Here is a 13,945-nt window from a genome sequence, read left to right as displayed (position 1 = left end):
TCACCTTAGCATGAGGGCTCTGAAAACTGTAGCAGCTTATAAAAAAAATCTCAAATCGGAGTTTTGTTGGATATCATTATCTTGAAGAACATCTCACGCATGTCCTGTAGGAGGATGCTTTGCTGTCCATACTGACCAATCAGCAAGGAGACATAGCCGAGGAAGGCAAAAAGAGTTCCCAGGTAATTGCCACATGAATGTAGCTACTTAGAACTCTCAGCCTGACTTCCCATCATGAGACTAGAGCCAATTACGTTATCTCACTCAGCTGGAGGAACAGGTTTCTCTTATGAAAAAATATTCCAAATAGTTTCTTCAGTATCTTAAGAATGGAGGTTAAAATACTTACAAGTGGGGCTGAGATTTCTTCTGAAGCTGGAGATGGTGCATTTTTTTTCTTTTCTGGAACAAGAGGCTTCACAAATATAACATATGGTTTAAACTCTGGTGTTCTCAGGTGCTTTACTGCCTGTGAGTAAAAATATACATGAGCTTTTTATGTATGTTAAGGAAAACTTTTACATGATAAATTAATGTATGAAACTTCAATTATCTGTTCCAACTGTTCTTAGTAATTTCACCTGTAAATTTCTCATTTGAAACCCTGTGTAAAATACTGTAAGTCTGAGCATTATATCTAATTCTTCAAAAAAGGAGACTAATATAATGTCAGCGTCACTTCACACAGATCTTGCTGTGCATCACATTTACAGAAAGGGGAAGGCGATACAAGAGAAAAGGGTATAACTTGCCTATTATCCTTCCTTTCCTTTCATAAAAATGGGACAAAACCCAAGAAATTGAACTCTACTTGCTTTGACAAGAGTATTTAAAGTTATTTCCTAATCCCAGACACGTGGCCTGGGCCAAGCACTAGCATATGAGAGGAGTCAATACCCAGTGACAGTTACAGATAGAATCTCACTTTTTTGTGTGGCCAGAAGGACTGAGAATGCAGAGCCTGTTTATGGTGGGAAAAGTTCCATGTGGGCGTACACAGGAAAGGAGGATGTGTTTGCAACTCTCACCTTGCAAGGGCAAGGTCCTTAATAGGAAGCAATAACTATGTCATACACTGGGGCTTTTAGGGCACAGTTTGCTTTTTGTTCAGCAAGGCTCAGCACTGTGAACAGTTCAGTTCTGCTGAGCCAGCACTTGGACCAGCTGCTAGATTCACAAGACAGGCAAGCATCATTGCTTTCTGTAGAGCAATTAACCAGGGACTGTAAATAGCATTATTCATCCTAGGAGAAGTCAAAGATATTTACTTTGCTCAGGAACAATCCAGCAGAAACCTTTTTCCATAAAGAGGACAATATATGAGGAAAAGACACAGCACAATTCTTCATTTACACCTTTTTGTGACCTTCACAGTATATTTAACCCAGGATACTGATGACAGCTGTAAGAGTGTATTTGAGTTTGTTTTTCTATTAACTTTGATTTTTTTTTATAAGCCATCACACAGGGACAAGTTGTAAAATTGAGGAGGCTGATGTTTAACAGGGCCAGCTCTAGGCACCAGCGTTCCAAGCATGTGCTTGAGGCAGCACTTTTCAAGGGGCAGCAGGCCTTCCCCCCCGCCCCCCCACCTTTTTTTTTTTTGCACTTGGGGCGGCAAAAAACCTGGAGCCAGCCCAGGTGTTTAAGCATAGCTCAACCTACAGAAAGGTATATGGTCTTTAGAGAGTGCATGAACTAGATGCATATAATGACAAAAAATGTCTGTTCCAGCCACCTGCTGTCTGAGACCCCCAATATCACAATCCTTTGTGGATTAATTAAATCGGAGAAATATAAGGTTAATCTGCTGGCACCTGATGCTGCAGCAGCTATACTATGTAACAGGAAATTGGTGCTTCCACGGCACTGGTGAGATGAGAGTTCTATTGTAGTAATGTCCTAATACACAGCCTTCCATCTGAAGATCCCAAAGCCCTTTACAAACATTAATGAGGTAATGTCTACACTACCTGCTGGATCAGTCGCTGATCCAGCAGGGGTCGATTTATCGCATCTAGACTAGATGCGATAAATCAACCCCCGAGTGCTCTCCCGTCGACTCCTGTACTCCAGCGCCATGAGAGGCACAGGCAGAGTCGACGGGGGAGCGGCAACAGTCAACTCACCGTAGTGAAGACACCGCGGTGAGTAGGTCTAAGTACGTCAACTTCAGCTGTTATTCACGTAGCTAAAGTTGCATAACTTAGATTTTTTTCCCCCTCCTCCCCGCCAAGTGTAGACTAAGCCTCAGTTTCTCCATCTTTGAAATAAGGGTAATACAAATCCTTCTTACACCACCCACATGAGAGAGATGATTAAGAGCACTAATGATTTGCCTAAGGGTACGCTGGAAGTTAGTGCACAGCCAGGAATATAACCTAGATCTTTCAAATCCTATTCTTCTGCTTTTGCCACTAGGCAATTCTTAGTCTCCAAAAATCTTAGGTGAGGAATCCTACAAGTTCTGAAAACAGGAACAGCAGTAATATCCTCTCGGATATGGATAAGGTGCAAGGTAGCATAAGTAATGTGCATAGGATCTCAGAGACAAATGGCTGCAATTTATTTTATTTTATTTTATTTTATTTTTAAACTAAGAAAAGAGGAGTCTGGTACCTGATTATGTCCTTAGCAGGTATATTGGAAAGGGAAAGCCTCAAATTTAGAGCCTGTCTACATGGTGCCTTAGTCCACATTAGCTGGGGTGTAAATTCTAATCTATGTCAGCGTGTTGCTTACTAACTGGCCCATGTGGACACCATTCATGAACACTAAAAGTTTTCTAGTGCACATTTAATGTAGGATTGTTTGAAACAAGAGCTTCACACAGGCCAAGCCAAGTCTAAGGTTTGAAAACAAAGCCATGTTGGAATAACCCAAGTGTTCAAAGCAAGGCTTTACAATTGTTCTTACCTGAAGGAAAATGTTTTTTGGGTTTTTCCTCTGCTTAGCTAACCTGAAGGCAGCCCAAATATGTGGGTGATTTTTGGTTGGTTTGGTGGGGTGTGTGTGTGTGTGTGTGTGTGACTACACACATGCCCCATCTTTACCTCCTCCCTCCCAACAGACACAATTCTTGGGCTGGCACTCAGTATGAGAACACTAATCAAACAGTGGTTTGCTTTAGTTTAAAAAGTTGAGAGATTGAACAGGGTGTAAAACATAAGATACCATAAAGCCATATTGTGTTTTCCATACTTGCGTATGGCTTGTAAATTAATAATGCAATGCAGAAAGCTGAAATCTGTGCAGAGGGAATAAATAAAATTATACATTTTCATCTACAAAGCTTTGGGACTTTTTTTATTTGCTCCATCAAGTAACTTTTTTTACAATGTTCATGTTTGTTTGAATACAGTATATTTGCCTTTTTTAGTGTTAAATTTGATTTGCAATATAAGAGATCAAACAAGTTTCAAAGCAGATCAGATTATGCTGTTTTTTTCTGTCCTACTCATGGCCATATGTAACCCCAACAGGAAAAGACTCCATCTTCTATTACTTCTCCTCATGGGAAACAGACTGTTTTCCATGTTTAAAGCTGGTTGAATACTGCAAAGCCATGTCCCTGAACATTCATTCACATTCTGAATGGTTATACACCAACATTTTTCTTCACATGAATGTTTAAGGAATGCCAGTTCTTCATAGGGAAACCCATAATTTGCCTACAAACAAGGGTACTTTCTATCATCCTTTAATCACTATTCTCATTGTTAGGTTTTTATTCTGTTTTAAAAGTTTGTCATCCAATCAGGAAGCAGGAATAATATCTGACTCTGGCCAATCACATACTGCAAATAGTACTTGATCCTGCTATCTGAAGTCAACAGATTTCAAAAGGAGTTGGATAAGGCCCTTGATAATGAAAAGTGAAAAATTTGCAAAACAGCTCAGAGGCTGAGTTTCTTCAACTAACATGTTTGGTGACTACCTAAAAATAAGAGATGGAAAAATCTAGATTGGGTCACAAACAGAGGAAGGGGCTAAACTAGTTATTTGCAACAATTTCTTTCCTTGATTTTGTGCCACAAACATTTTAATTTACTGAGGTGGCTGGCTACAGCAGGATGCTTATTTTATTCCTGACTGCTGCTTGCATGCCCCCCAGAATCAGATGACTTTATAAAAACAGCTATACTTACTTCGGGTACCACATCCACCAAACAAACTTTATTTTTGGCCATAACAGATTGGATTGCCTCGAGGCTTGTTCCATACAGATTCTCTTTGTATTCTCCATGTTCAACAAATCTAAAAAGTTAAGGTATTTATACTCCATGAATATATGCCACAAAGAAAAGGAAATTGAAGAACTTTGACCACTGTTTTCCCCCAAACAGATTACATTTGTTAGTTTCAGGGATGCTGTAACAATTTGTACAGTGGGGGTGCTGAGAGCCATTGAATCAACCTGTAAACCCCGTTTATGATGGAAATCACTTCAAGCCAGGGGGTGCAGCAGCACCCCTAGTTCCAGAACCTATGGGTGTCTCTCTTTACAAAACTAGTGTCTGGCATTCAGAAAACTGAGACAATGCAATCAGAAATCTCCTTCCATTTGAGGCTCTCAATATGCTTTAGGATTTTGAAGGAATTAATTTGTACATCCGCTCTCTCCATGGAGAACGCTGAGGCAAAGGGAAGTTAAGTGACTTGCCAAGGGTCACAAAAGTCTTAACTGAACCAGCTTCCCTGACCTAATTACAAGTCAACCCCTTTCTCTTGCACAAAAATCACAGTAACAAATACAAAAGTACCACTGAATAAGCATTGGCCCTGTGGAGTATATTGAGCAAATGTAACATCCTAAAAGAAAAATTTCTCTTGGAATATGTAGCCTTATTTGGATGTTCTCAAAGGAAGGTGGAAATGTTATAAACATTGCAGAAAACCAGAACCAAGCAGTTTAGGACCAAAATCTGACCTACCTTGAAACTATGAGTTTCTGATGGGGAAAGCAAACTGAGCTCTAGGCACTGGTTTGGTTTCTATCTGTTACCATCACAATTTCAACAAAAACGCCACTCTTTTAGGGCACCTACAAGACTCTGCATGTTTTTGTGATCCTTCTTGGGGCTTAATAGCAACAGTTTCCCCAAGGCATCAGTGATAATCAGTGCGGCTGACAAATAAGGAACTAAAGGAAAACTGCCATGGTAATTTCAGCTGAATTCTAAAAATAGAGAAGGGGGAAACCTCACGTTTTCCACAGAGAACAGTACAAAGCTAGCCAGGAAAGAAATTGTCATTTTCAGGCTTCTGGAGGTGGATTTAAATTCTATAGTAAAACCTTGCACTAGCAGGAAATGGACTGGATAATCCAATAGGTCAGTTACATTCCCGAATTCAGAGTCTAAAATGATTACAATGAATAAGTAAATAAAACTTGCAGCATACATGTACCAGAAAATAGCAGTAAAGGTAGTTAATGGGACTGCCACTAATTAGGTAGCAGGGTTGGATTCGGCCTCCTGTGCCTCTTTCCAACCCTTTACTGTTCCTGACTTGCCTTTCAGTCAGGCTTTGAGTGAGTCTATACGCAAACTGAAAACAAGAGTTTACTGGAAAAATTGCCCCATCCCATTATGACACTAAACTAGGTATGTATATACTATACATCTTGACAAGCAACATGTTGAAAATGTAGCCACACTATTTCTGTATGTTAAAACAAACCTACTTGTTATGCTGTACATCTATCTCAAATGATTGCTTAGAGACAAAATTGTATTCCACTCCCTCTTTTTCATGACTTTTCTTTGACCGTGTTGTATCTGGAAGAGTGGAAACAGTACCATGAACATCAAACATGGGGTAGCACTTAGCAGAAGTTGGATGCGGACTTGCCTTTGTTTAGTCTTAGGTTTTCATGCCTCCAAAACTAAATGGACACACCCCATCAAGTGAAAAACAAAACTGAAAACAAAAATCCATTTGCCTGTATAAAAACAAAACCTTACAGTAGATTAAAATGGAAATAACTCAATTAATATACTTTAGCTTTTATATTATGATAACACCCAAAGGGCCACCAGTCAAGGTCAGGGTCCCACTATGCTGGACACTGTATAAATATAGGCTGACATGACCCTTCCCTCAAAAGAGTTGAAGTCTGGGGCCCTGATCCTGGTGGAACCCTGCATCCTTGTAGCATCAGTGGAATTGCTTATCTGGAGCAGTTGGTGGAATTATAGCTCAATTTCAGACAAGATGGAATGAGTGATTCAGACAAACAAGAGGGAAGAAGGAAAAGCATGTAACCTGCAGTCAAACAGTGCACCTCTGCATACAGCTTGGTGAGTCTTAAATACTTTATTTAGCTTTTTAATTCATCTCTGCTTGGGCAATGAAAACAGACTCAATTTCAGTTATGGTCTGGGTCTATCACAAGACATGGGCTTGATGCAGGAATTATAGGGAGAAGTTCTTTGAGGTTCAGTGTTGTGCATAGGGTCAGACTACTATAGTGGTCCCTTCCAGCTTTAAACTATGAATTTTTGTTTGTCAATTTTGCATTTATGTTGTGTCCTTGGCACAAAGGTGCTGTGTTTTGGGTTGTAAAATATGCAAAAGTTGTTTGTTTGGCTTCATTTTTACAAAAAAATGTTTCCATTGGAATTTTGGAGGGACACTGAAACATCTTTTTAAATCTGTAAAAACCTGTTTTTGGAAAAACAGAGTTGAAGGCCAAATTCAACCTTTGTCTTTAAGATAGTATAGCATACCTAAGTTTTTTTACATGTTTTTTTTCTTGCACATGGCACGACCATAAAAGTTCCTAGGGAAAATGGTATCACTTCTAGTAAACAGGCTACAAATATCTCTTGTATCACTACAGCTTTAAGAAAATTAAACTCTCAAAAGATGCCCAAAACCCCAATCACAAAACAACCTGGAAACAGTAAAAGCCTTATCCTGCTCCTAAGTTAATGACAGATTCCCATGGCTTTCTGTGGGAGCAGAAGCAGGTCCTAAAAGAGGAAAAGGAAATCAGATGTGACCCACTGGAGATAATCATTAGAAAATAAAATCAGCTTGTTTTTTTTCAGCATTTTTTCCGCCCAGAACTTCAAAAAAAAGCACAAAAGGTTTGTTTGAGTAACTTCTGTTTTTCTCCCCCACATTAACTAAATTAGTGATATAACTGATTTTGAATTCTTCCCTTTATATTTTTTTAAGTAATAGTTTCTTCCCTACCTTTTTTGAGTGCCATAACGTCTTTCAGTGCAGTGAATATTTTAAATCTGGTCTGACATGTATGTTGTTTAAGCTCATCATCAGTCCTTGAGACATGCATTCTATTTCTATACATACACTATGTGTTTTATATATTGTTCACATTTTAAAATTAGTAGTTCGCTATCACAAGCTTCTTTCAGTGTTCTTGCTTTTGAATCCAGTAACTTTAAAATTGCATCATGTAGCTCTCTATTCCTGCACAACTGTTGAAATCAAATTTTATTTTTTCCTTAATCCAGTTACAGTAGGGCAGTAAATTATTTTCCAAGGTGACATCGGTCACTGTAAAACTGTTACCTTTAGTATATTCTGTTTCATTATTTCAAGATTTTATATTGCAATAAAATACCAATGTAAAGAACAGGAAAACAAACCTGTTTGCTATCAGAATTTGAGCTCTTGCCTGTTGTACAATTAATCTCAACATTAACATTGTAACTGATGTTTTTTTGCTTTTATTTTTCTGTTTGGTTTAAATCAATAGTACTCAGACCTCAGTGGTTCAGGAGCCAAATTAGCAGTCAACATTACCCAGAAGAGCCACGGTAGTGTGAATTCATTGTTTCATTTTTCTATAGTACCAATCATATTTAAATAGTATATGACGGGAAATATTTAGTTAACTTGTGTGATAATATCAACTTGCACTAAGTTATTAACTTAGTTGGTTAATAACATAGTAAAAGCATCCTCACCGGTTAATAATTAAATCAGTGTTTAATATCATGTGCTACAAAGAGCCACAGGAGACACCATTAAACAGCCATTTGCAGCTCGAAAGCCGTTTTGTTTGTTGATTCTCATGATTAGCTTAAATCTCCCGATCCTTGGGATGTAACCTGTGGCTTTTGAATGCATGCGGTTGGCAACACTTGTATATTTGTGCTTTGAAGTCTAATGCACTCAAATGCCCATCCACTAGTGTAAAACCCATTACTTTAAATTAGGATAAAGTATAGAAATGATAGATTTGGTGGCAAATATTTATGAGAATGAATCCTGCTTTGCTGAGAAACACACTGCACATGGACAAGCACAGCAGAGGTGAATTAAGAAGAAAATCTAGAGCACTTGATAGGTAAAGACTCAGAATGTTAACTGTTACGCCTAAAAATTATTGGTTTTCTTTGTGTTCTCAACTCTCACCAGGACCAACACCACATTAATGTTCAATCATGGATTCACATTCAATATGTTAAGCAAAAGTCACTATATGTAGATCATTTTATTTCACCTCAGTTATTGTCCGTTACCTCTTCCTCCTCCTGTTGAATTGTTCTCTGCTTTCTCATTACAGCATTGTTCATTCCTCACTAGTGCTAAATTATCTACCTGCTCTCCTCCTGTAACACTGATTTTTTTCCATGCCATATATACCATCTATATAAGTATAGCTCTTCTTTCCTTAGCTTTGAAGTTGTCATTTCCTTAAAAGAAATGACTATTAGTCATCGCTCTATTTTAACAGTACACTCTGGTGACCATTTGCAAACATACAAGCTGAGCATGAAAGTGTAATCACATAACTTTCCAATGTATCATAGAATCAGATTTTTAAAATGAATACAAATTATATCAGTGTGTGATGTACATCTTTAACAAAGGGCTATTGGAAGAGAAATATGTCAAAGCCAGCAATCTAAATCAGATGTGTGTAAATCCAAATAAAATTTACACATATGGGATGGGGGGAAAACAGTCCCTAATCAAACATTTGACATTCCCTTGATATAACTTTAAAATGTCTGGAAGACAAATTGATTTAGAGTTATACCAATCAGTTTTTGGGGCACTCAGATAAGATACATCATGATATTGCAAAGTTCTAAACAAATTGCTAATTTCAATCTGTATACCATCAGTTACCATCTCCGTATAACTGATAGACCAAAACTCATGCATCAGCAGAGCACAACCACAGTTTGGAATATGTTTTTAAATTCCAATCTTGCATATCAGTGTGGTTTTGTGTGTATGAAGAGAATAAACATGTTAATCAAGGCTTCAAAATATCAGTCTTCCATTTTAAGGAGTTTGCCTGCTTTATTGCTCTCTGTTTCTTATGATTAATATTTTTCTCTCTCTAATTAAATTGATGAATTAAAACTCTGTAGATAATCCAGCACCATCATCTTTAAATAGGAACAAAGCCTAAATTTTTCTTCACTGAATCATAAGAAATATCTCATTTTAATTCTAACTTTTGAGATTTATAGTCTAATTATTCCCCCTGTAGACAGTGTCTGCTTTTCTCAATATCCATTAAAAAAAAATCTATTCATTTGGGAAAGTGTAATAAAAAAATCAAAGGAGCTGACAAGATTCCAGATTCTGTGCATACCAGAGGGAGATGTGATATGCTGAGTCAATAAGACAAATGCAGACCCTCAAAAGGAAGGGGAAGAACTTGAGCTACTTCTGAAAAATGCCTGTAAATAATGCGGGAACAGGAACAGACTGGACAGTGCTGTAATCAACCATTTCACTACTGCATGCAGTATACAGTAAAAGGTGGGGACAAACAGATTCCTGTAAATGTTACTTACGTGGAACTGCAACACCATACTCCTGTGGATTCTCTGACACAACTTTCTGTTTGAGCTCATTTAGTCTGGCTCCCAAAGAACCTAAGCAATAAGGAAATGAAAACTGATGTGTTTTGGGTGCTGAAAGAAATATTGCAAACAGAATGAAGGAATGTATTCAATCTCACAAATGGGATGTATGATGTAGGAGAGGGCTTAAAGAAATCTGTACACGAAACAGCAAGAACTCATGCCCTACCCCTATTCTACCTTAAAGAGCATCACTAGCAGCAGCTTGAGTCTTAAATGGCAGGAGACCAGATATTTATCCAGTCACTGTAGCAGAAACTCTATGTTCATAGCATTTAGTTTTCCTGGACACCCCCCAGATTCTAAGCTACCCTGGAAAAATACCTAGACTCAAAGCTGCTAGGCTTACTGAACTGCAGAAAAACCTTACTGAGCCTCCTTTTCTCTGACATCCTGTTTTTTAATAAATTATTCTAACAGGTAAACAGGCCTAGGTCCTGGTCAAAATTTTTTGGCAAAAAATCAGGGTAAACTACAGGACCTTGCCAAGACCGAGAGTGCTGCCTTATAGCTTCTGGAAGGGAATTTTTTCAGCTTTTTATTTTAAAAGGTCTTTTTAAAAAAAAAAAAGTTGATGGAAAAATGTCTGACCAGTTTTGTGACATACCAATCAAAACTACCAGTCTCTGCTTTTCTCCCGGCTGATGCTGATATTTAGTGACTTCTTCATATGTTAGGAACTCGGATATGTCTGCTTGCTTTGCCTGATTCTGGTTGTTGTGTTTCTCCTTTCGGCTTAACCTAAAGCTCCTCCGCAAACCAGCTAAAGAGCAAAATATGACAAACGTTAAACAAAGTATCTTCCTAGCCAACTGTCCAAGCTGCATGTCTTTCAGTAAGAACTAGTATGGTGAAGACTGGCTTGCTGTTAAGCACCACATGCACCCATTTGTTTATAATGATGGGGAAGGGTGGGAATAGTAGAATTCTTAACTCCATAAAGAGATACAATGAACCCTCTACTGTAGCATAAATACATCTATTCCATGGGAAGTTCATGACAACTATCTGCATTTGCTTATATGTGCAGAGGAAAGAGGTATTTGAGTCTCCACAACAAAGGAGCTGCCTTGGGATGAATTCTTCATGAATCTTCTGGATTGGTGCCAAGCTCAGGCTTTGTCAGTGGCCTGTTGTATCCTTGCATGCAGTTTTTGAGTTAACAACTCACATGAAACAAATTCAGATGAAAAGCAACTATTGATTTAAAGAGAAGCACATTATTATACACTATATTTTACAGGAAAGAGTACTGGGAATTAGGTTCCTCACCTATATATTGTCCATTGAAATATCCCTCACAGTCACAATCTTCTGTTAATAAAGATGAAAGAAGGGGAAGCAAGATGTTACAATACCTATGTTATCTGGTTTGCGGGGAAGGCTTTGCTTCCTGTATTATCAATATAAACAAGCATTAATGACACAGCTAGTTTAGCCCATGGCTAATGGTTTATATTAAATTGCCATTCAATGTCCCAGAATACATCTCAATTTTTTTTTTCAATCACATCTGCTCAGAGTTGCTGTTAGTGAATGAACATTTAAGCACTATAAATACTACATGCCCATAAAACAAAGCAACTCAGAGGAAGGGCTGGAGATGTGTAGTAAAACTATTCTTTTAAGAGTTCTGTTTTTGTAACAAATGAAAGGGCATTTCTGTATTATTGAATATTGTATTGTTGAATACTTTAAGGTTTGTTTTATAGGGAAAGAGATTTTTATGGTTAAACTTGTAGTTTCCCTAAAATTGTATAATTTTAAGTTTGTTTTAAAAAGTTTTTTTTAATTATTGCACTTCGTTTGACCAGTTTGAATTTTTTTAAAAAAAGTTTCATTCCCTTAAACAAATTAGTTCATGCTTTACTACATTCATTCTCCAACATCCCTGGTACGTGGGACTAATAATCCAGGACACTTCTTCTTGGACTCCAGCACCATTCAGTGCAATAGTAAGAACAATAGATCAAGCATTACTCTGAACTCAAACTGAGAGTCAACAAATTTAATGTTAATGTAGTTTCTGTGCTAATCTCTTGTTACAAAGGTAGATAAAAAGCATATCATAAGAATAACACTGGCTTTTTATCAGATCTCTGGGTCATTCATTTACAATAAAATATACAAACCAAGAGCATGCACAGTAAAAATGTAATCATTAGAATCTGCAGAATGTAATAGGTATATATAGTAATACTAAAAAAAGTTATCATACTTGCTCACTGAAAGAAAACAGCTTAGCTTTTTATACTTGAAGGGCACCCCTGAAAAAACGTTACACACATTAAAGGCAACATGCCAACTTTACTTAAGTGAGTAAACACAGTGTTTTACATGATCGAGTCCTTAAATAGCAGAAGATGCCAGTCCAAAGTAAGGGCTTTTTTTTTTTCTGTCGCTGATATTTGCATGTCAGTCCAGTAACATTAATGGGTCTTTTCTTTCAATGCAGATGCATAACAGTGAATTGTATGTCTACTGAAACAGAAGATATTTGTAGTAACTTTAAGTGTAAGATTCACTGTTAAAGGACCCTTTTTCCCCCTCATCACTGTAACTAGCTGTTTCCTTCTCTTCCTCCCTCCTAGACGCTCTCCCCCAAAAGCTAAGTCACTGATGACAGAGGCAATTTGTACCGAGAACGAAGTCAGTGGAATTAAATTTCCACACTTGAGCAGGGGCGGCTCTAGGAATTTGACTGCGGAAGGTCCGCCGGAGCCGCCTGCCGCCCTCCCGGCAAAATGCCGCCCCAAGCGTGCGCTTGGCGCGCTGGGGTCTGGAGCCGGCCCTACACCTGAGATAGCCTTTTCTAAAGGAGCACATTCAATGTGAGAGAATATCAGCAGGAACAGCAGTTAATTAAGAAAACACCTGCTGTTAAAAAGACACAAGGGAGTAATACAATGGCTATTAGAAACAACATGAACTTAATCTAGTTGACTAGAATGAAAGTAACATAGTAAAATGCAGTCCAAATTAATAGCCAAGAAAATTAAACAAGATTGATACTGGTGTCCCAGAAGGTGCCAAGGCCACTTTTTTTTCTTTTGTATAACTCCAAACATAGCAAGTTCTGCATCAATTTATAATTCCTGTTCACCATATGGCCCTGAGCACGCTGCAGAAGGTGTAAATTAACACAGGATTTGGCCGACAGCAGCTAACAAGAAGCACTTATCCTAGATTTGGAGTAAATTGGAAACTGAGTATTTTTGTAGATACCTTCAGGTTAATTCTAATTCAGAAAAATGGCTGTTGGAGCAAACTGTCTTTAGCATTTCCCTTTGCTTTAGAAGTTTCTGTCTGTTTAGAAAAAGGCATTGCTTGTTCATACCAGGATAGCCACAGCACCTACCTTTCTCAGAAGACTGATCATCTGCAGTTAGCATAAAAGATAGAAGTGAGACAGTTAAAAGATGGGCAGACAAATGAGTGATGATCACAATGGAATGAAGGGAAGAATCTTCTTGGCTGTGAAACTACTCAGTAAATTATACTAAAAGAACCTATGAAGTGATGTCTCCCCTTAATATTTCCACACCAGCTTAGGAACCTTTGCAAAAGTGTAGTATTAAATCCAGCAGCTCTGGTTAATTGGCTTCCCTGAGATTGTCTTATTAAAAGCAGTAGGAGGCAATCTGCATTACATGCATCCTAACAAAGGCTAATTGAAGCCATTTTATTTGGAAACACTTTGATTTATAAACTTATCTGACAGCTGTCTTGCGTGTATACTCTTCCTTCTCTGTAGCTAGTGTGTGTGTGTTACTGAAAGGAAAGCAGATGGTGGGTGTGAGAGACTAGAAGCTCACTTGTTGCACGGGAGAAAGCACATTTGTTTCCAAATACAGAGCCATTTGATACCTAGATTTATTTACTTGATTTCTGAAAACTTACACTTTGGTTTCTAGCTGGCTTGGCTAGTGCACAGCAGCATCTTTATTTTCTACATCAAGGTGACAATACTAGGGCAAATTCTAGCCTCACCCATCCACATGGCATTCTTACTCCAATAAGAGCTGAATGTAAGCATTCATGGGCAGCATTTAACCAGTTACACTTAGTGGTATCACAGAACTGTC

General features: G+C 38.0%; 1 protein-coding gene across 1 annotated transcript in view; it reads right to left on the bottom strand.

Moving 5' to 3' along the window:
• The window catches only part of MPP3 (MAGUK p55 scaffold protein 3), a 48,860-nt gene that overhangs the window by 1,893 nt on the left and 33,022 nt on the right, over positions 1 to 13,945 (bottom strand). The window contains exons 12-18 of the mRNA XM_044999653.1: positions 13,219 to 13,239; positions 11,133 to 11,174; positions 10,468 to 10,623; positions 9,792 to 9,872; positions 5,687 to 5,780; positions 4,149 to 4,257; positions 350 to 469 (exon numbers count right to left, since the gene is read on the bottom strand). Coding sequence (XP_044855588.1) covers positions 350 to 469; positions 4,149 to 4,257; positions 5,687 to 5,780; positions 9,792 to 9,872; positions 10,468 to 10,623; positions 11,133 to 11,174; positions 13,219 to 13,239 — 623 coding nt within the window. The remainder of the gene's footprint in view (positions 1 to 349; positions 470 to 4,148; positions 4,258 to 5,686; positions 5,781 to 9,791; positions 9,873 to 10,467; positions 10,624 to 11,132; positions 11,175 to 13,218; positions 13,240 to 13,945) is intronic.

The sequence above is a fragment of the Mauremys mutica genome, chromosome 25 (assembly GCF_020497125.1).
Source record: "Mauremys mutica isolate MM-2020 ecotype Southern chromosome 25, ASM2049712v1, whole genome shotgun sequence".
Lineage (NCBI taxonomy): Eukaryota > Metazoa > Chordata > Testudines > Geoemydidae > Mauremys > Mauremys mutica.
The sequence above is the reverse complement of the archived record's forward strand: the minus strand, read 5'-3'. Positions and strand labels throughout refer to the sequence as shown.